General features: G+C 45.2%; 2 protein-coding genes across 6 annotated transcripts in view; both read right to left on the bottom strand.

Annotated features, from left to right (window-relative positions):
- Window positions 1–1,735: 1,735 nt before the first annotated feature.
- Window positions 1,736–16,888, bottom strand: ZNF436 (zinc finger protein 436). Of its 4 annotated transcripts, none has more exons than XM_004465430.5 (4): window positions 9,836–16,888; window positions 8,490–8,584; window positions 7,541–7,667; window positions 1,736–5,542 (listed from the first exon to the last, which is right to left on the bottom strand). In XM_004465430.5, exons 2-4 carry the CDS (start codon window positions 8,520–8,522, stop codon window positions 4,290–4,292), a joined length of 1,413 nt encoding a protein of 470 aa, XP_004465487.1. In that variant the 5' UTR covers window positions 8,523–8,584; window positions 9,836–16,888; the 3' UTR covers window positions 1,736–4,289. The 4 variants fall into 4 exon arrangements, with proteins under 4 accessions (XP_004465487.1, XP_004465486.1, XP_004465488.1 ...); XM_004465429.4 differs by having other exon boundaries at window positions 9,840–16,888; XM_004465431.4 differs by lacking the exon at window positions 8,490–8,584 and having other exon boundaries at window positions 9,840–16,888.
- Window positions 16,889–17,028: 140 nt separating this feature from the next.
- Window positions 17,029–22,663, bottom strand: part of TCEA3 (transcription elongation factor A3) — a 36,122-nt gene continuing 30,487 nt past the window's right edge. For both annotated transcript variants that reach the window (XM_071217671.1, XM_058304136.2), the window contains 3 exons: window positions 21,476–21,622; window positions 19,479–19,550; window positions 17,029–17,146 (listed from right to left, as the gene is read on the bottom strand). In XM_071217671.1, the coding sequence (XP_071073772.1) occupies window positions 17,138–17,146; window positions 19,479–19,550; window positions 21,476–21,622 (228 nt within the window). In that variant the 3' untranslated portion in view covers window positions 17,029–17,137. The remainder of the gene's footprint in view (window positions 17,147–19,478; window positions 19,551–21,475; window positions 21,623–22,663) is intronic.

The following is a 22,663-nucleotide window of genomic DNA, read 5'->3' as shown; positions in this document are numbered from 1 at the left end:
TATTTTGAGCATTCATTGTCTCATTTAACCTTCACAACTCTATGAGATAGATATAATTAGGCCCATTTCATAGATAAGGAAGTTGAAGAACTGAAAAGCTGAGAAACTGCCCAAGATCATGTGGAAAACAGTGACAGTGGGCAGAGGTAGACAGATTTGAGAAGCAATTTAGAAGGTGGTATGATTATGACTGGATGACTAAATATTCAACTAATATTCATTATTGGTTTGGGAAGTGTGGCTAAAGGAGCAGAAGCCATTAAGAATGATATGCAAGTTTCTAGCTTGGATAACTAGGCACTGAATAAGTTCGGAAACACAGAAGAAACAGATGGGGGGATGAGAAAAGAAAGTGATTTCAGTTTGGGGCTCAATTTAAGGTGCCTGGATGATTTCCAGGTGGAGATTCCCAGAAGGCAACTTCAGGGTGTGTGATCTGAAACTCAATGTGAGATTTTGGTGTCACTAACCCCAATCTCCTCATGAAAGAAAAAACTCAAAACAAAAAACAAACCCAAAAAAATCACCTTTGGAGAAGCTGAAAATAATCAACTTTTACAATGAAGCATTTAGGAAAACATAATACAATGCTATCTGCTGCAAAACCATTTTAGGTCATTACAGGATCATTTTCTTCTATTAATTCTTCTCAATTGTTTTTCACTGATGATTTTAACAGCTTTTTATCTTTGAAGTCTTCTATATATTAAGCAGGGCCCAAGTCTGACACTTCATCAAAGAGGTGGGTATCTAACGAATGCCTCCCTAGAAGAAATGAGGTCCATTTCTCCCTGGGCATAGGAATTCCTTTGGGAGCAACACTAACTTTTGAAATACTAGTAAACAATTTAGCAAATTATCATTCAGTGGTGTCCTAAAGGCCTGGGAGCACAGGCCTAACTTAAACTCCCAGAGAACAGCTCAAACAGCAGGAAATCTGCTTCGATAATAATGACAATGGGAAATTATTAGCATATCAAATACACTTAGGGTAGAAACTTTTGAGTTACACTTCTCCAGGTGAATAGACACTTTATTTAGCTTTTCTCCTCAGAAATAAAAATGCTGATCATGAAAAAAGAGAAATAAGATTTTAACAAATTGCTTTAAACAAAAAATCTCTTTTCAAAATTTGGTGATAGGGTTAATTAAAATTTTTATTATTGTACTCCCCCCCTCCGCCATTCAATGCATTTCTATCTACCTTTGCCTAGGCTGGCACTACATTAAAAAAAAAAAGTTTTGTCAGAGAAAATTACTTGTAAGTATTTGAGAACTGGCCACACCCTACAAATACATAATCACTGCCTTAGGAGGACTGTACAACTCTGTCATGAATAGAAAGCCATTGACTATTCCTAAGAAGTATTTCTGTTCAAGGAATTTCAATCCTAGTTCAACAGAAATTGTTCTAGTATTCTTAAGGGATATCCCATAAAGCAACAAAGTCTTCTCTCACTTTTCTATTTGGACTTGGGTTTTTCTTTTCCTTCTCCAAAACTAATGAGTCACCCATACTAAGTATTTCCATGTTGCTTTTGCCACCAGCATAACCTTCACAGCAAACTGTCCAGGTTTTTGCACCCCCCCAAAATAGAAGACACTGTTCTCCCAGATTCCAAGAATATCTGTATAAATGAATCAATAAAAAGACAACCATGCCCAATTTTGCTAGATGTGATTTTAAAAACTGTTAAATGAATAAGTCTTGTATTACTAAAATGATTCTCAAAGATTTTCTCATTTTAAAAATTATACTTTTAATTATAGAATAGTGTTAGAATAATACAGATGTAGATAAACACTAGATAACTGTGACCAATACGATAAGGAAAACTGCTCTACATACTTATGTGTTCACTCATTCTCCACAACCATAGAAAACAGGCACAAAGTGTTGCAGGGTATGAGCAGAAGCAACCAGGGACTTGGGAGCAGAAGACATGCAAAAAGCATCAGTATGGAGGCCAATGTAAAATTTCTACACAAAGTTCAGCACAGCAAAGGGATGGCAGCAACTGGCACGAAGAGAGGAGACAGCTCGTCTGGTCCTTGCCTTTTTAACTTTCCAGCTGGAGTGTACATGTGTGGAGAGATGGATGGGTGCTTAGAAGTCTTTTCTCGAGTGCTTTACCTGTAAGAAGCCAAAAGCAGCAGCAGAAACAGGTTGGGGGTGGGGAAAGAAGAGTAGGGACGGAAAAGGGGGTAAAATACAGTTAAGTTATGGAGAAGCTGTCTTCTATGACCACTCCCAAGCTGATGCCAGGAGTGGCCCATAGAAGCAACAGGAGAACTTTGATGTTCATTAAAAAGCATCAGCAACACTGACAGGGGAAAAGACATTTGAATTTAGTCACCAAGAACATATAAGTCACACAATTAAAATAAGAATACCCACGGTCTGCCAGATTTTGTATAGAACAAAACACATGATCCCTGCCCGCATTTTTATTCACATAAGAGTGGCAACATAAATAAAGCCCTTTGGTGGAGTAGATTTTCATTTTTGTTAATTTTGAGGCTGTTTCATTTGCAAACAATGCAGTCCCACACAGCTGTGGGTCATAATAGTTCACTATAATAAACTACCCAAGAGAGACCACTGGCTCCTTCAACACTAAAGCCCAAAGAGCAATGGCAGAATTTTGTTTTAATGTTACAACATTTGCAATAAAGCACAGCATAAATAACTTGGGACACTCCAAAGAAAATATATTCCTTACTCTATTTCCATCTTCTAGACACCAATTCCCTCCCAACTCCACCCACAAATGCTTGGATAAGCATCAACATTTGGGATATTTCTTAATTCCTACTTGGACTGAGGTAAGAACTGACACTAATGGGCTTAAACTGGGTCAACTCGTATTTTACCCACTTGTATTTATAAACTTGGAGGATGGAAATACATTCGTACCTAGGTTTCTGACTAGGCTAAAGAGTCCTTCATTGCCATGTAAGAAATTTAGTCTGAATCTAGGACAATCAAGCTATTTGTCCAGTCATTATCTTCTACATTTACAGATACATACAAACAAGTGCTTAGTTAGGTACAAAAACAGATCTTACAGGAGAGTGCACATTAAAGCACTAGTGTTTACATTTTTTTTCATAAAGAACAGAAAAAAAAGGACATTTCTCACACTAGAGTTATGTCTGTATTTCTTGTCACATGATCAACATCACTCAAGAACATGCTAATTGTGTGTGACTGGCAGTTTTAGCTATTGGAAAAAACACGGAATACACATTTCACTGTACATACACATGCCCTTATGCAAGCTAAGATAAACACTGGGATGTGGCCCTTATCAAATCCTAATGGTATCAGTAGGGAAGACTGTCCTAAAAGGACAGAGGGGAAAGCACACAGAAATGACGTATATTCCTTGGGAAGGGACTCCATGCTTCCTTCCACGAAGTGGTCAATTCCACTTGCTCCTTATATTCTACCATCACTCATGGCCCTATCTTTCCTTGAAGATATTTTTCCTTACAATGTTCCCTTCAGTGATCCCTGACACAAATTTGCAAATTCTGATTAATGGCAGTAACAATGGAGGGGCATCCCTTGCTAGTCCCCACCACTAATGGGTCCTTGGTCCCAAAACTTGGGTGTCAGTTTTCTTTAAATCTATCTTCAGTTAGCTTTCACAATGGTGTAAGCTTTAAAAATTTAAATAGAAACAAGGGGAAGAAGAAAAATTATGATTACTGCCTTCATTGTACAGAATCCTACTTTCAAGAAGACAGAAAGATACAAATGCTTAAGCAACTTGGGGTAAGAGCCCTTTGGAGGCAAAGATGCATGTGCCCACAACTATGGTGAATGAACAGCTATGGCCATTCTGGCAGAGTCCCTGGTTGCCTTTTTCAATGTAGCCGTGTTACTCTATTACAGTCCCACTTTTCCCCTAGCATAGTTCTTTAGGCTAAAGGATAGGAGAAATTACTTTTAAAGATTTGTTTCATTTTCAGGCCTGAACATTCACCAGCATTTATCCCCTGGTCTTCAGATTTCCAGTTATTTGTGCAGCTAATTTTGATGAAGTAATTCATTAATACTGAGTGAATTTAAAAAAAAAATCACTGTTTTGGGGGAGGGGATAATGTTCCTAAAGCCTTGGGTCAGAATTCCAAATGTCTTTTCTTTTTTGATGTTTTCAACTGCAGCCCACAACTAGAAAATTCAGTATGGTCAAAGCAGCTCAGTCTTGAGGAAGCTCACAGATATCAAATAAAATTGTACCTTCAACTGAATCAATTCTCAGTCATCATAATTATAGGACTTAGTCAGTGTGAACCCTCTTATGTTTAATAAGGGCTGAGCTCCTGCTGAAACTTTTCTCACATTCGGTACATTCATAAGGCTTCTCTCCTGTATGAACTCTCTGATGTGTGATGAGGTTGGAGCTCTGCGTGAAACCTTTTCCACACTGTACACACTCATAGGGTTTCTCTCCTGTGTGGGTTCTCTGGTGTTTAATCAGATCTGACCTTTCACCAAAGCTTCGCCAACACTCATTGCACTCATAGGGCTTCTCTCCAGTGTGGATTTTCTGGTGTGTGATGAGGTGAGAGCTCCGGCTGAAGCTTTTCCCACAAGCATTGCATTCATATGGCTTCTCCCCAGTATGGGTTCTCTGGTGTTGAACCAAGTGCGAGATGCGGCTGAAATTCTCCCCACATTCATTACAGTGATACGGCTTTTCTCCCGTATGTGCTCTGCGATGGCGCACAAGGTCAGAGTTCTGGCTGAAATTCTTCCCACACTCATCACATTTGTAGGGTCTCTCCCCTGTGTGAACTCTATAGTGTTTGATGAGGTCAGATCTCTCACTGAACCCTCGCCCACATTCATTACACTCATAAGGCTTCTCGCCAGTGTGGGTCCTCTGGTGCTGAGCCAGGTGAGAGCTCCGGCTGAAGCTTTTCCCACACTCCTCACACTCATAGGGCTTCTCCCCACTGTGGGTCCTTTGGTGCTGGATTAGGTGAGATAGCCGGCAGAAACTTTTTCCACATTCGTTACATTTGTGGGGCTTCTCTCCAGTGTGTATTGTCTGATGTTGAATGAGGTGAGAGCTTCTTCCAAAGCTTTTCCCACACTCATTACAGTCATAGGGTCTCTCCCCAGTGTGTGTTCTTTGATGCTGAATGAGGTGTGAGCTCCGACTGAAGCCCTTTCCACATTCATAACACTTATAGGGTCTGTCTCCAGTGTGGGTTTTCTGATGTCGATTAAGGTCTGAGATCTGACTAAAGGCCTTTCCACAATGGGAACATATATGATATTGTATGCCTGTGTGGACTTCTTTATGTACAAGCAGATCAGTCACTTGTTGGAGAGGGTAGCTTACCCACTCTTCTGCTGTTAAATCTCCCCACTGTCTTTCTGACCTATTGCTGCTTTCAAAGGCCTCTTCACTTTCAGGATTTTCCTCAGCACTCCCAACAGGTCTTTCAGATGCAGTCTCAAATTCTACATCTTCACTAATTTCTTGCTTTAGATTGACCTCATTCTCACTTCTGATCTCAAAATCTGTAATAAAGGGTAATAATAGTAATACTGGTAAATGTACAAAAAAAATTACCTTGTGCCAGGTACTGTGCTAAGTTCCTTACATGAATTACCTCATTCATTATCACAACCTTCCTGAAGTCTGGCATTATGATGGCTCCAAATTCATGAATGAAAAATCCAAGACCTGGAGTAGTGAAATGATTTATTCTAAGACATATAGTAGTAAATGGTAGAGCCACGATTCAAACTCAGCTCTGTCTAACAAAAGTTCATGCTGTGTACCACTACTATTAAGGCTACCTTATGAAAACTATATTTTGAATCTGGTATTTTGAAAGAAGAAAAAAACAGAAACAGACTCTAAAGTAGAATCTCTAAAAGTCAAAAGCCTACATATTTTATGTGTGTATATGTATATATTTTTTAATGTGTCATGCATTCATCTTACCATCGTATAATATTTACAAAGAACATGCTAAGCTAGTATGGAGAAAAGTCAAATTTTATCTCCTGGTCATGCTTTAGTTGACAAGGAAAGTGACTGCTGTATGTTACTTGCTACTTTCCAGTGGCTTTTTAGTTTAAAAAAAAAAAACAGTGGTGGGAAGGTTGGAGAAGGCAAAAAAATGCCTGGCTCAAAATATTCTCTTTTTTTTTCCAAAATATTCTTGGCAATGACTAAACATATTTCATATATAGTCTTCCAATGAAAGTACACAAATACATAACCACTGTCTCTAAGGAATTTTCTATTAGACACTGCATTTTCCAAATTGTGATTTTTAGTACACTCTTCAGAAAGAGGTTACTAGGTTTGCCAGAAGGAAAAGGTGCATGGATAAATTAGTTTGGTCAAAGTGCAAAGGGCATTCCACATTCTTTCCTTAGAAATTCACAATGCCATGAAAGGTTCTGAGGAGTTCTGATGTAAAGAAGCCTGGTAAGTATTACTTAATCCATTCCCAAACTTATTTGTGCCAGAAGCCTTTTTTTTTTTTTTTTGGTGCTTCTATCTAGTGCTCGTTGGGCTGGACTACAGAAATGCAAATTGAGATTTCTTTAAGATTTTCACTTCTTGTTTTTGTTCGATTGGGTGGAATATTTACTTGGGTTACAAATTGTGATATCTCTGGATAAATAATTTATGATTGCCTTTTTATAGGAGGGATGCAAGAAACATGGGTCATCAGAAAGAGCCAAAGTTCAAAAGGAAAACCCTCATTAGAACTAATCCTTTTCTTGAACTCTATTCCCGTAGACTTTTTAGAACAAAAGGCTACTGTGGGGGGTTTCCTTTTAAACGCAGGCTAGTAAACCATACACTGTTGCTAGCTTCTGTCGAGTCTTAACAGGAGGCAAGTTTGAGTCAAATGACTGGTTAGCTCAAGAATATACAGTTTATTCTAGCTATATCCAGACGAAAGAGTAGCTGAGAAGGCAGGTTTGCCAACCATCAAAAAAAATTAGCTTCCCTAATAAAATCTGTGATCTCATTTAGTTTTGCATTTTCCTAGAACAATACTTGACACACTTGAAATCTAAGATCAACTCTGAAATATCAAGAACCTCCAGATAATAAAGAACCTGAGGCAAAGCTAGGACTCTGAAGGCAAAATAAAAAACAACACAAAAAAGTGGCTTTTGCCTTTCTATGAACTTGGGTCAGAAGCCCATCATCTCTTAGCACCCCAGAGTCAAAGCACGGTTTACAGGGGCATTTATATCCTGGCAAGCACCATTATGTCAGACCTGTTTGGTCAGTGATCTGTGCAAACAGGCTGGAGAATGGCAAATGACTCAGAGCACAAGAAATCTGAATGTTATAAAATGTGCAGAAACATTCTTTCTTTTTAGACAATATGAAGTGAATGTTACTATACTCAAGATTTGCCTGAGGAAATCAACTCAAGCCAAAATTCAATTAAGTGCTTTTAAAAAATCAAACAACTAAGCTGTGTTGAAAGCCATTTGACACAGTCTCAAAAACCTGGGGGTGAAGAAAGGTAGAATCCTTACCTAGTGAGACAACATTTCCATAATTCTCCTGCATAACATCCCTGTAAAGGTCCCTTTGTGTAGGGTCTAGAGGTCTCCATTCTTCCCGGGTGAGGTACATGGCCATATCTTCAAATGTCACGGGTGCCTGAAATCACACAAATACTTCCTCACAACTTGGTACCTAAGACATTAGTTCCAGTTTTTCTTGAAATTATAGACATGGCTAGCAATGTTGAGGAGGCAAGGAAAAAGTAATAAGTCTGATCTATAGCATCTAAAGGGGAAAAAAAAAAACCCACAAACGAGCAAAAAAAGAGGGGTTTTTAAAAGTCTCCACCTTTTAAAAGTGGGGAGAAGGGGGAAGCAATTTATGAGCTGATCTGGTCCGATGCCCAGAGATCCCTGCCCCACCTGGAAACCTTACCCTGTAGCCGTATCTTCCTCACAACACATCTAGCATTTACATGGCTCCAAACCTTTATTCACAATATTCCTCTTCTGGATTTCTGATACTGTGAAATCCTGCTATTCTTCATGGCTCTGCTCCAATATCAACTGCTCTTCAATGTGCCCCATCCCTCCACTCGGCTCCGCTCAGCTCCACCCTTGGACTCCCCAGACAGAATTAATCACTCCCACTTCTTATTTCCCACACCACGGCATTTTGTTCCTACCAAAAGTAGTGCATTTAGCACGTTCTATCACGGTTAGCAGGATTCGTCTGTCTCCCCTAAAGACTCAAAGCGGGTAGCAGGGCCCGTCTCATCCATCTTTTGTCTCTCCGTATTTAAAAGCATACAACAGGTGCTCAATAATTGCTTATGACTATATTGGCCTGGTACCAAGTACCTGGAGGCAGAAAACCGAATTATTAATCTCAGGGAATTTCCCACAGGGATTTGCAGAAGAAAGGCCGGGACGAGGTGGGTAAGCAGAGGGAGGGTCCGAGAAGCCACCCCGGGCTTACCTGGGACCCAGCCATGAGCAAGGTGGCAGCCATCTCGGGCGTTAAGGGTTCGCCTCCCGGGAGAGAGAAGCAGGAAAAGCAGCGAGCAGGCAGCGCTGAAGGAAGGCGAAAAGCAGGGCGTGAGGCAGTGCAAACAGGCCCTGCCCACTCCCCAGGGCTGGAGTTCTGGCCGCAAGGCGGGCGGGGAGGGCCCTAGACCCGGGCCGGGTCACTCTCTTCCCTGACCCTCGAGCGCGACCCGCCCTCTACGTCTCTGCCACCAAGGGGTGGAGGCACTGCGGGAATGTCGGAGGACAGCCCCCTCGCTCTGTGCCCCGGGGCCGGGGGTCAGGCCGATGCTGTCTCAGGGTGGAGGCTCTCAGCCCAGCCCATAGAACGCCTCCGCTCTTTCATCTCCAGGCGGGGCCCTTTCCGGCAGCTGTACAAGCCAATCAAAGAGCGAAGCTCGCAGGAAGCTCTGCCAATTAGATGCCAGCCACTAGACCCGCCCCCTGCAGCGTGGCGGAGCTTCTCTGTCACGCCTGCGCCTGCCCGGGAGCCTGCCGGGAGTTGGAGTTCCACTCTTGCGTACAAAGGCCAGTTAGAGGCCAAAAGCAGGGGAGGGAAAAGAACAAAAGGGGGAAGAAAGAAGCTCGTCCTCGTAGGATTATCTTCCGCTTTCTTCTCTTGGGAACCCCAACCCGATTAAACTGGGGAGGTTACCCTGCCTCTCCTCACTTCCCTAGAAGCTTCTCTTGAGTCGGGCCTTAACCGTGACGTTGGACCCAATTTAGGCGCTGGCCTGTGTCGAGCTCCGCTGGAATTAGTTCTCATTTGACAGCTCAGGCCTGAGAAGAACGCGGCAGCCGCCCACTCCCCGAGGGCCACTCGGCGCCCCTGGTAGAACTTTGAGCCCCGCCCATGCACTACAGCTCCCAGCGGTGCCTGCGGCATTCGCCTCCCGCCACGCAGACTACAACTCCCAGCAGGCCCTGCGCCACCGGTCCGGCTCGCGAGGCGCCTGGCGACCAGGCCTGGCAGTAACCTGGCCCCATCGCTATTAACCCTATAGAGCTGGTCACCCGCGGCCGTCTGAGGAGGTCTCCCCTTGAAGGGCGGGCAGAGTTGCGCCCTGCGGAGGGAAAGCGAAAACCCTAATCCCGAGCGGAATTCAGAAGTAGGGGGTGGGGCCGGGGGGAACGTGCATGGAGGAGAGAGGCAGGTCCCAGGGCGAAGAAGGGCCGTTCTTATATCCCTGAGAGCTAAAAGGGTCTCCGGCGGTCACCCGTACCGAAGGGAACCTAGATCTCTGAAGGCCTGCGACGGCGAGCCCAAAGCGAAAAACCTAAATTCACGAGCAGACTTACCCACCTAGGACTCGCAAAAGATCCACTAGACCGCCGGCTTTAAGATCCAGAAGCCTCAGACAGATCCCAAAGCCAAAGGCAGAGTTCTGGAGATCTCCGGCGTTCGGAGAGATTGTAGAGATTTGGCAGATTCCGGAGATCTCAGACCTGCAGCTAGATCTCGAATCCGTAGGCTTGCAAGCAAAGTCAGTGTAGGCTGATCCCAAATAACTCACAGATTCCCTGCACCTCAGACTCTCAGGCAGCCCAGAGAAACCACAGCAGCTAAGCTGTGTTCAACAGGAGTTCCTCTGAACGGAAAGACTTACAGCCTTCTCTTCCCCCAGTCAGGATAAGGGAATTAGACAATGGAAGCCGAGCACCAGGGAAAGCAGGCATTGTGCGTGGGGAAGAGCTCGAGTTCGCTGTAGCCTTGGAGAGGGAAGTGATGGAAAAAGAATATAGCAGCTTATTAGGGACTCCCACCCTCTTCAAGTTATAAATATCCCCAGAACCTTGGCTACACGCCCAGAAGCCTGTTGTCTCTAACCGTACAGGAGACTTCTCTGCCTGGGCTGGGACAGGGGCTTTTGTTTTGCAGATACATCCACCCACTGGGTACTAGAATTTTGTTTTTTTCAAACATGACTCCAGGCCATGCTTTTATTAGTGAGTGTCCTGTTCGCAATGTCCAGTTATTTATGCTGAAATTACTCACGTATCTAAAAAGGAAGAACTAGGACCCTACTCAGTTATGAGGCAGACTCCACCACTTCCACTCCTCTTCCGACCCCCATCCGTGGGGCTAGGAATTCTTTGGATGCCACAGAATTGTACCAGTCTCCCCCATCTAAAATTTGACCTGGCCACCACAAAATTGAATCCTGGAGGGTATCCTAGAGGCAGTGTCTCTAGTGGACAGAGAGTGGGCCTTGAGGTCGGACAGATCTGGTTTAGAATCCCGGCCGTGTATACATTAGAAAGTCATTTAATCTCACCAGGGCCATTTCCTTTTCTTTAAAATGGGATAATCAGATCTCAGGTGATTGTGAGGAATCAGGTGACTTAAAGCATTCTGCACAGAGGGAGCTCTCTGATGACAACTGTTATCATTATTAATCTTGGCTTTTGTGACAGGGGAGACTTCCAGAAAGGCCTGTTCAGAAAATCTTCACTGGTTCAGAAAATCTGGGAAGTTAGAGTGGCTCAATAGTTGTGAGGATCTGCCAGTGACCTTATCCTCATATTTGGTTTCTACTGGAAATTCAGAGGGAGCTGGAGATTGGGCCAGCTTGGGGTGTAGAGTCCGTGGAGCAGAGGTACTGCCAGAAAAACAGCAAGTTGAGGTTTCACGCTCAGGGAAGCCTCTGGGTCAGGGGTTAATAACCAAACTCCTTGGAACAAAGGGGAGGGGATCATTTCAGACTTTGGTGAGTAATTGCAGGTTTCTAACTGGGCCTAAGGCCGAGGTGAGGGCCTAAGCTCCTCAACCCAGCGGGGCTCCCTTTTCATCCCTTCTCTGACAGATTGCTTTGTAAACTTTCTTAGGCCTTTTCTCCCTTTTGCTCCAGTGCTCTAAGCCTTCTTTGTCCTCTTGCTGTTTCTTTTAATTCCTTGGGCCTGCCTGGGGACAGGACCACTCTCTAAGCCCAGCTTGGCTGCTTGCCTCCTTCTCTAAGAGCTTTTCTCTTTCTTCACCTGGGACTCTCCAGAGGATGGAGAAGAGCGGCAGAGAGCAGATGGAAAGTATGACTGTATTTGGAGCCCCTAAAGGGGAGCAGGGAAGAGGGAGAGGAAAGACAGTGGCTGAGGGGCTTCCTGTTGCAGCCTTCAGCCGGCCTCTGGGGGTTGGGGTCACTGGAGAAGGAGATGGCTTCCTGCCTCATTGTTCAGGACTTCATTGTTTCTCAGGAACACTTACTGTATGTGGGTTTTAAATAACCAACTTGGGAAGCTGTATTTATTCCCATAATTCAGCAAACAATGAGAACCTACTCTGTGCAGAGGCAAAACAGAGCGTATCACCCATGAAAGGAGCCAGGAGAGCCAATTTAGGCTTTGACATTATTTCCAAGGGGGGTTATATATTAGGTCAGAGATACTGACCGGTTTGAACGAAGACCTTCCTTGTGTATCCTTGAGTCCAGAACCAGGCCACTGTGCCTGTGGAACACTATCAATTATTATATTTTAATAAATCCTATAATCATCTTTTGAACAGCACAATTGTGTTGTGTTTTCTTGTGTTAGAAGCATCAATTAATTTGTTAAACATTGAAAAATATGCCTCGGTTTTTGTAATCCTCATTTGCCCTCTCTTCATTCTCAAATATGCCAGGCCCTGCAAAATATCAAAGTGATTCGGGCTTCTCTTGACCTCTGAGAGAAGAGAGGATGAAGGCTCATTATTGCACAAGGAGGAATTGGGGGAATGGGGGGCACACTGACTTACAAAGAGGCATTGCAAGCCAAGTGCTATAGTATAGGGATGAGCTAATCTGTACCAAGGAGGGGGTGGACTCATAGCTGGCGAGTTAGGGGGGAGGCTTCACAGAGGAGGTGACATCTGGGCTGGCTCAAGAAGACTGTGTAGGAGTTTGTGAGGCAGCGAAGGCATTCCAGTCTTGGAGAACAGCATGTGCAAAGGCAAGGAGGCGTGAAAGGACAGAGCCAGCATGTTCCAGAATGGCCAGGATTGAGTGTGGCTTGAGGGAAGAGTGTGGGGGTGGAGTAACCGGGAGGAAGTAGGACAGGGACAGACTCTTGTCCCCTTGCCTGCTTTCTATTTGTCTCTGCCTCTGGCTGTGGGTCAGATGCAGATGGAGGGGGGTCCTAGGGGCTGGCCTGGGAGAGAAGGGCAGATGGGCTCTGCGGGAATGAAGAGGCCTGAGAGGCCCTCTGTGACCTCATGCATTTCAGTTGTTTTTCTCCAAACAGAATCAACATTTTCAAACAAAGGTAAACAATTGCAGTAAAAACATACAACAGACTTATTTAGCCTACTTAACCACATCAAAGAGGCCCATATTCACTGCGCACGGTTACTGGGTCTCTATTCTGTACGAGACTGAGCTGGACAAGGCGACACCTATCCTCACAATGACTGCAGGACTGCTGAGGAGTAAATGCAAGAATGGCTAAAAAACTGCATCACCCATGTGTGCCTGGCACAGAGGAGGGGCTTGGCAAATGGTGGCCACCATCATTACAGGAGGAGGTAAAAATAAGTCTCAAATGCTCTGTGAGGTCAAGCTACATTTTAAACTGACTCAGAGGGCTGGGTTCAAAGCCACATTCTGTTTCTCAGAAGCAAAGTACTTGCTGAACCTTGATTTGTAAAAAGGGTCTAATAACAGTGACCTAGTTCACGGGGGTCAGAAGGTTAGCTGAGAAGATTATTGCAAAGTGCTCTCCTACCCTCAGTAACTACAATAACTAACATTTACTGAGCAGTCACCGTGTGTCAGGAATGATGCTAAGTGACTTAATGAATCCTCACAACAAGCCTTGGAGCTAGGTGTTATTATTGCCACCATTTTACAGATGGGAGATGGAAAAGATGGGAGCAGGGAGAAGTTATATGAATTTGCTCAAGATACCCAGCTGGTAAGTGCTCAATGATTAATAGGTATTACTGGCACTATCGTACAAAGAAATATTAAATGAATCATCCTCATCATCGTGGTAGAATGCGACACATGTGTTGTGGGAGTTCTGAAGAACCATTTCTTGCAGCCAGGGATTCAGAAAAGGTTGCACATCTGAGGTAAGCCTTGAAGAATGGGTAAGAATTTGCCCTGGGTTGGAGAGAACAGTTCAGGAAGAGGAAGTGGAATAGGCAGTCACAAGCGGTAAGGTCCAGTAGGTATTCAAGAACAGAGCAAAACCCTTCCTTAGACTGGAGCATCAGAAGCAGCAGGGGTAGGAGATAAGTCATCAAAGTCAGGCGGAGGGCAGATGGAGGGGAGCTTTGAAAGCCAAATGGTGGTGGACATCCACTGAGGATGATGGAGGGAAAGATGCTCAGAGATCTGCAGGGCATATGCAGGTTAGGTAGGAAGTGCTTGAGTTGCAAGATCAGTGGAAGGCCTTTGCACCAATCCAAGCAAAAAGTAAAATAATAAAACAAAAATACAAAAGAAAACCTGAAAGATTATGCTGATGGTGATGGCAATAAGAGGAGGGCTGGAAGAGGGAAAACTGTAGAACTGGCTACTGATTTTATTTTTATTTTTGGCTACCGATTAAATGAAGAGAGCAAGGGAGAAAGATCAGAGATGGTTCTAAGGAATAAATTAGTTGACAGAAATAGAAAAGACAGCAGAGGGGACTTAAGAAACAGAACATCTGAATTGTTTCAGATTAATTGTATTTGGAGGGCCAGTGTAGTACTTGGGAGGAGATATCCAAATAGGCACTTGTAGGTTCTAGGTTTAAGAAAAATCAGGGCTAAAGATAGAGATTGGGAAGTCTCCATAAGACTTCTAAGAAAGATTTATTCTATAGAGCAGGGGTTCTTAACCAGGGGTCCATGAACTTGAATTGAAATTCAAAAAACATTATTCTTGTGGGGATGTGTTGGTGTGGGTGTGATATATTGATTAAATAGTACACAGTATAGTGTGGACTTAGTAAGGGGTCCGTGGTTTTCACCTGACTGGCAAAAGGGTCTGTGGAACAAAAAAGGTTAAGAACCCCTGCTACTGAGTATTTTAGATTTCTGTAACCCTTTCAGAGCATCTTTTAAATTGGGTTCTTAGATTCATTTCTGTTTACTAAGTCTTTTGGCCATCACCATCCTGGTGAGAACTTCTGTCTTCCCAAGCATGTCACCTCTCTGCTTCACTTCACCTAAATGTGTTTTTTTCCTCCTGTAAGGTAATAATCTCCTTCCAATAGGAAACCTTCCTGGGTAGGCAGAAGTTAATGTAACTCCGCTGTAGCTTGCACCCTCTTCTTTGATATGGAGGAGGTGGGGTGAAACCATGTGTTTCAGCCTACAGGGTGTACAAAGGTTCTGGGACAAGGAAGAGCATGGCATGCTCTGAAGAAGTGAGGGAGGGCCCGTGTGGCAGGATGGGAGTGCGGGGGTGGGGCAGAGGCCAGCCCTGCAGGGCCTCATAGGCCATGCCAAGGGCAATGGGGAAAAAAAGAGGTTTTAGTGGGAGTGGGGGAATAGGGGACTGCAACATGATCAGATCAGCAATTTTGAAAAGCCTCTTTCGGTCAGTTGCAGTGGAGGGCATGAATTGGAGTGAGTCTAGACTGGACACAGGAGGACCAGCTGGGAGGGTATTAACGTCTGCTGATAGACACTATCTGTGGCCTGTTCATGCTTTTCTGTGTCCTTCTGTAAATGCAGATATGTACTTTATAGATGTGTGGACTTGAGCTGACTAGTACTTTTGCTGTATAATCTGACTTATCTCCTTTAAACAGTAAGCTTATTTAAGGTAGAGTTCAGCTTTGTTTTTGTTTTTCTCCTGCTCTTAATCTCTATGACATATAAGGGAAAAAAAAATCTGACTCCAGAAACACACAAGAGATATTTAAACCATAACTATTGAAAATTGCCCCAGGGTGCCACCTTTAAAAAAATTCCCCCCAAGGTAACATTATTACCTTGATAGTGCGTGCTATTTTGTTCTGCTTTTGGTTTCTAGACATTTGGATGGAGGATTAGATAATACAAAGGAAAATCCAGGTATCTAAGCCCTCACTACTCCCAGTGTGGTCTATGGATCAGAAGCTTTGAGCTTTGGCATTACCTGAGAACTTGTTAGAAATGAAAACTTGCAGGTCCCACCCTTGAACCACTGAATCATAATCTGCATTTTAACACTTTCTCCAGGGGATTTCTGCCCCTTTAAAGTTTAAGAAGTACCTGGGGATCTAAGCAGCACACATACCCCCTTTCTGTGGATAATATTCAGACCTCACATGTGGCATTTATCACATACTGTCTGGTGTGGAAGTCTGTGCCTCTGGCTTATTTCCCCTGCCAGGCTGTGAATTACTGGAAGGTAAAACTGAGTCTTATGTATAGCTCTAGGATCTCTCATAGGAGCAAGCACAATGATGGGAAGCTGAAGATCTGGGCTTCAGTCCTGGTTCTGCCTTTATGAATTTATGTGTTATATCATCTGTGTGAGTTTTCAATCTTTCCAAAGGACCTACCCTATTCTGACTATTGCAAGGCTGAAAATGGTGACATACTTCTGTACACAGTTTATTTCCAGACTTCATCATCAGGAGGAGGCACCTGGCAGGTGGAAGGAGAAAAGCAATAACCAGTTCCAGAGTGGACGATGCCCAGGGTATGAAGGAACTTGGGTTGTGGTTACGTGAGCACGTGCTCTAAGGGTGACCTCAAAGCAGACAGAAACCCAGTGGCCTCTGCACAAGGGGACCCAGGCGTTCAGAGATTCCTGTGCTTTAGCCATTTTAGGAAACAGAGTCCAGGAGGCTCACTCTGAGGCCCGAGAGAGTTGTCTGTGAAAGGTCCACCAGATCTGCTCCCATGGTTTTTCTAGAATGTTCCAAGTTTGCCCAACATTCCTATCAGCTTAAAAACTAAGCCAATGTCATCATGGGAGAAGTACGACGAGGCCCCTTGTACTCTACGGACTTCCTAGGAAGCTTGAGCCACAGATGGAACTTAAGGCTTAGGCAGGCTTGGGCAGGTTCTGAGCCTAAGGGGCTGTGGTACTACTCAGGGGCTCTGCTGTACTCAGATAGCCTGAGCTCAGGAGGATTTCTTCCCTGCCTAGAACGACAAGGGCCCCAAAGCCAGCTATGAACAAGGAATAGCAGAGAGTTTAGGAAGAGATGAGGGATTAGGGAAGAAATATTTCTACATGGTGTGGAAGCTGTATCTGTCAACGACAAACATGTACCAACTGTTTTGCAGATGCGGCTCTAGGGTGTGGTGGGTAACATTTGTGTAGATCTGGTATTTTTCAATTTAGAAAAGGCTGAGAGGTTCAGATGTGAGGAAGTGACTCAAAGCAAAGGTCTGACACCCCCTTTTTCAAAGATATGGTACCTCAGCTATGAGGCTCTGCTGTCTCTGAGTTTCTATAAGAGGTTTGTCAGCAGAGACTCTTGGCATCTTACCCCAATTACGTTTCCCCTATTAGCCAATCGTTAATGAGTGATCATTAATTTGCAAAAGAACTTTCCCTCTGCCCCTACCACCCATTCAGAGTTCAGCATTTTCCTTTTCTTCATTTTCATTTTTATTTTGGCTCCAGGTCAAATGGTTTAGTACTTCCTCTTTGTTCTTCCTCACCTTGTTCGCTGCAATCCTGGCTGGTGGTTCCTTCAGCAGAACTGCAAAACCAAAAGGCTATCAGAATTTGAGAGACTGCCCTGTGTCACCTAAGGAAGCTGTTGGGGAACACGAAGAAGAAGATAGGGTCTGGAGCCAGACAGATCAGAGTCCAAATCCCAGCTCTGCCATTATTAGCTCTGTGACTTCGGGCAAATCATTCATCTGTAAAATGGGGATCATACTGCCAGCTCATGTAAGAGTGATAAAAGATTATGAATGGGCAGAGGTTTGGTGGTAGCACATGGTGGTCTCTCACTTCATAGTCAAGAGCATCACCGTGATTACTGCTCATCACAGGTTAGACTTTAGGCCTCCTACATGGCCATGGACACCCCCCGAAAATGCTGTCTGAAGCCATGCAGCTGCCACTGGTAGTAGGCCCTGCCTTTCCAACTAATAAGAATCAGGGAGGAAGGGATGAGTTTGGAGCAGGCAGAATGCCCTTTCTCCAAGAATAATGATCATGAAATCTATCATTTATTGAGCACTTTCTCTGTGCTAGGCTGTGTTAATGTGTTAAAATCTCATTTCATTCTCACAATCATCCTATGAAGTAGGCACTAGTATCATTCCCATTTTTATAGGTAAGGAAATGACTCAGAGGTTAAGTGACTTACTTGAGCTCCCATACTACTACTAGGTGACATATTCAAAATAATTAGAATAGTGGTAAAACATGTGCTCAGGACTGCTTAATATGGTTGTACAGGTTGTTCACTGCACAAGAGAGCCTGACACTCAGCCCATGCTCTGCTTGCAAGCTCTGTACCCTGGCACAAGACTATATCTACCTGGAGGAAAGGACGGCTTTTTCTAATTTGGCAAAGGCATCATATGAGCTATCAGAAGTCTGTTGGTATTACCTTCTCTAATCCTCAAAATAGTTCTCTGGGCTAGATATTAATATCCCCATTTTATAGATGAGGAAATTGAGGACTAGACAGTTAAGGCCATTAACTTAATCACTTTGTATAATGAAAGTGGCAAAGCTAGGATTTGAGTTTGATGCCAAAGTCCATGCTTCAAACCAGTAGGCCACAATATTGGTCCCATCTCCAGGTACTCAATACATACAGACAGGAAAACATATATTCAACGGACTTTTAGCTTTAAACATATGGCAGTTCTAATGAGGCCCCAGGCCTATCAGGCCCTTAGTCATATTGTAGGAAAATCAATCCATCAGGAATTAGGAGCTTTGTCTTTCAGTGCTGCAAGCTGTGATTTTATGCTCCTTATTTAACTATCTCTATAGCTCAATTTCCTCATCTGAAAGTTAGAGTAATAGTATTAATGAACATTTTTTCCAACTGTTGTTTGCAAAGTGTGTGTGCATTTGTAATAATCCTCACACCAAGCCTGGGAGAAGGGCATTATCATCACCTTTTTTTTTTTTTTTTAGGTATTGGGGGTAGGTATTGGACTGGGACCTTCTATGTGGGAAGCTGGCACTCAACTGCTTGAGCCACATCCACTCCCCTGTCATCACCCTTAATTTTGCTCAGGGAGGTGAGTGACATGCTCGGGGTCACACAGAGAATAGGGCAAAGTGGGGACTTGAAACCAGGGCTCCCGACTCCCATGGTCAGTCCTGGGCTCCTTGATAAACACCTTAGAACACCAGGAGCACCTGCCACCTGCCCAGTACCCAGACATCACACAGCACACAGTCAAAGCAGATGGCACTGGAAACTGACAAGAGTCACATGACCACATTCAGCTCTTGCAGAAGGTGGCTTGGCAGAAAGGAGCACTCCAGGAGGAGACTTTGCTTGGCTCCTATACCTGAAAACCAAACCTCTGCCTTTGCAGGAGCTGGAGCAACCCAACCTGGGTTGCAGCCAGGGCAAACAAGGCTTTTCCTGCGCTGCCAGAGAAAGGGAAGATGTCCTGGGGGCATTTGGGAGCAGCTCCGCTCTGACAGGGTCAGACCTCCAAAGATTCTCTCATCCCCGCCAGGTTCAAAGGAAATACCATCTGCAAGAGCACTTTGCAAAGAGGTGTGGTCCACATGCAGAGTGCTATTGCTTTTCCTCCCCTCTCTCTATCTCCCACCTCCTGAGGAGGCTGAACCCATCTGTGCTCAAATGGCAGACTTGCCCATCCTGTGAAAAGCTGTGGGCTGCTAACCCTACCCCTGCTGGGTGCCTCTTATGTGCACTCCCCACTGCTCCACCGACAGCCTGCTGCTCTCCCGGCTCTGCAGACCCACTCTGTGCAGGTCTGCAAGCCCCTCTTGCACAAGGCCCTTTCTTGACTGTGGGTATTTACTCCTTAAGAGTGGAAGTGCCTTGGATGACAGGGGAGGGAGGAAGATATAGACATACAGACCTTCCAGCGATTGCCGCATTCATTGCACAAGACAAAGGTGGTCATGGGCTCATCAGCGCTGCGGGTCTGCACCTGAGGGAGAGAGGGCAGCTCATGGAGTCACTCCCCCATTCTAGGAACTGCCATGCCCCTCGCTGTAAGAGCAGGTCCAAATCCCAGAGCTTGGCACTGTTATTGCCATCCCACCTTGGCATTTCCCTTATCACTGAGAATTCCTTAATTCATGCTTTCCTCTCCTCTCACAGTCAATCACCTCAACCCCAGTATCTTACTGACTCTACCTCGCCTTTGCACTTTCATCCTTGCTGAGTGCTTTAAATTGGTCTCTATTCTCTAGCCTCAAGGCTCATCTCCTTTAGGAAGTATTCCCTGACTCACCCCTGGACACACCTGGTTGGAGATGCCTCACTGATCAGAAATTGAGTGACCTGGACACACCCTTACAGATCATCTAGTTCAGTTTCCCGATTTTACAGGTGAAAGAACTCAAGCCCCAAGAGGAAAAGGGACTCGAAGGTCAATGGGACTGTTTAACTTTGTGTTTCCTTGTTTCTTACTCCCTCAGCCACATCATAAGCCCTTCAGGAGCAGGAACTGGGTTTCCTATGCAAGCCCTTGACATTCTCAGATTTGGCATTGGAATTCCCCCATTATCTACGGCTGACCCCGGAGGGCGATAAATGTAACAAGTTGTCACTTCCCTGACACCCAGCTATGAGTGCTGTGAGCTGAGAGTCTGTGCGGCGGGAGGGAGTCCCCCAGCTAATGAGTCTGCCAGCGGGACACAGCTTAGGACAGCCTTGTCACTGGAGAGCAGTGACAGCTGAGAAAGGATAACAGGGGTTTCTCTGTAGGACAAAAACTTTGCTAACAGGTAGTTTACTTCTAGAGCAGGGGTTCTTAACCCTTTTTTTTCCATGGACCCCTGTGCCAGTCAGGTGAAAATGATGGACACCTAACCAAGTCCACGCTATACTGTGTATTATTTAATAAATATATCACACTCGCACCAACACGCCCCCACAAGAATAACGGTTTTTTTTAAAAGCTTGCGAACTCCTTGTTAGGAACCCCTGTTCTAGAAGGAGGCGATGTACAGGAAGCACGCAACTCTGCCGGGAAATGTGCTTGGGAGAGAGCAGGAGCCTGCAAAAACCTTCCTGGATTCCTAAATCTGGGACTTTCTGAGTGACCCCTCCTGAATGGCAAGGCTAAACTATTTCTGCAGTAGCCACAGAGAACCCCAGTCAGGATACTTTTGCTAAATCTCCCTTGTCAAGTGGATGGAGGAATGAATAGAGTTCTAGGATGACAAGACACCAATTAGTATCCAAGAATCTTGGTGCTCTGAGGGCATAATGTGCACAACCCAGAAATAGGAAGCGGTTTTCTGGTTTCAAGTCTTTTAGAGAAGGAACGTCCATGGCTGCCTTCTGCAGCCACACACACCAGGGCAATGATCTTCACCCTTAGGACGCAGGGCCAGAAGCCCGAGGCTTTATTGACCAAGTGGGCTCTATTGCTGACCTTTGCTGGAAAGTTCTGGATCTGAGAGTCCAAAGGCTCGAGTTTATTACTCTCTCTTCCACTGAGCAGTTGTGCCACCTTAGGCAAAGCTGCACAGCCTGTCCCATCAGGGCCTCAGTTTCCCTGAGTATAACATGAGGGAGTTGGTTTCATCTAAGTTCCCTTCCAACCATCTGTGACTCTACAGAAGCTCTGTGCCCTGTGGGTTCAGTTCCGTGTTTTCACTTCGGGGGAGGCCAAAACGTGCTGGCCAGCTCTCACAGACACCTACAAGAGTGGTTCTACACTCATGAGAATGGTTCTGAGGAGCCATAGGTGTACCAAGGCTTGCCCTCTGCGGCGTGGAGAGTTCTAGCCCTTTCTCTCCTCTGGCTCTACCCTGGGCTTCGCTCTAGTTCCCCACCTCTGTGCCCCTGTGGCTTTTATGACCCGTCTTCTCCACCACAGTCCCCTCCCACCCCCACACACACCTGGTTGTAGGTGCAGTTCTTTTTCTTGCACTTGCTGCATTGGAAGAGGTCCGTGGTGGTGCCACCCGTCTTGGCCATCTGGTGCTCACGGATAGCCTCCTGGGTCATGGCATTCCTCAGCTCCCTCAGCTCATCACTGGCCATTTCCTGGAGAGAAATGAGCCTGCCCTTTAGGGCCAGGGCGTCCCAGGAGTCCTGCTCCCCACTGAAGAGAGGAGGAAGGACATGCTGGGACTGAACACAAGGAGCTAAAGGGAGCCCTGGACTCCTGGCCCTGCCCTAGCTGCAAAAGGCTGCACCCACGAAGTCCCCAATGGCCCCTGGTTGGAAGGTCAGACTCGGGATCTCTGGCTGGTCCAAACACAGGAGGACCTGGGCAGGAGAGCAGCAGGCAAATAGCCTCTGTCCCAGGAGCTTGTACACATTTCCGTGCTCTGGTGCTTGCCTTGCCTGCCACGAACCTTCCCGCTTGAGCTCCCCTGACCACTGCCCACCTCATCTGTGATGTCCCCCTTCCAGTCTGGACTTGACTCAGTGCCTTTTGACCTATGATCACTGCCCAATCCCCTCTGCCTAGTGGGAACCTTGGTCTCAATTATCCACGACTTGCTGCTGCTACCCTCATCCCAGCAGGACCCTGAAGCTCCTGGCCTCACACAACTGCCCAGCTGTGGAAGTACCACAGGACATCTTTTTCTGTAAGTTTTTACAGAACAGGAACTCCTGTTTCTTGCCCAGCTCATGGCAGACACTCAAGGCCCGCATCATCCAGGCCTTTTCCTCTCTGTCCATCACCAAGGCCATTTGACTCCCCTTCAACTTCTGCCAGTGGAAAGCAGAGAGGGGTGCGCTCAAACCAGAAAGCAGCTCTAGGAAAAGGGCCGGTTTGGGGGGAAGGAGGATCGCTGACACTAATGTTAAAAAGAGGATGTGGTACTGCCTAAACATTTTAATTATTGCTATTTATCCTGACATCTTAAACCATGGAAAACAGTTGGAAGAAAGATCAAAGGATTTTAGTGTACTGATCACTGAACCGGAACTGCTCCTGCCTCTTAGTAAAATGCAGACTCCCATGCACCTGAACCTCTAAGGGCAAGGCCCAGGGATATGCATTTTTCACTGGTACTCCCAAAGTTATTCTGATGCACACTAATGCTTAGGTCCTACTGTCTAAAATTCAAGGGC

Source organism: Dasypus novemcinctus, chromosome 9, assembly GCF_030445035.2.
Source record: "Dasypus novemcinctus isolate mDasNov1 chromosome 9, mDasNov1.1.hap2, whole genome shotgun sequence".
Classification (NCBI taxonomy): domain Eukaryota; kingdom Metazoa; phylum Chordata; class Mammalia; order Cingulata; family Dasypodidae; genus Dasypus; species Dasypus novemcinctus.
The sequence above is the reverse complement of the archived record's forward strand: the minus strand, read 5'-3'. Positions and strand labels throughout refer to the sequence as shown.

Coding starts and splice junctions, on each gene's coding strand:
- ZNF436 (XM_004465430.5), bottom strand. CDS start 8,522: ATGGCTGCCACCTTGCTCATGGCTGGGTCCCAG. Junction 7,668..8,489: donor TGCTCATGGCTGGGTCCCAG/GTAAGCCCGGGG, acceptor GTGTGATTTCAG/GCACCCGTGACATTTGAAGA. Junction 5,543..7,540: donor TGGAAATGTTGTCTCACTAG/GTAAGGATTCTA, acceptor CCTTTATTACAG/ATTTTGAGATCAGAAGTGAG.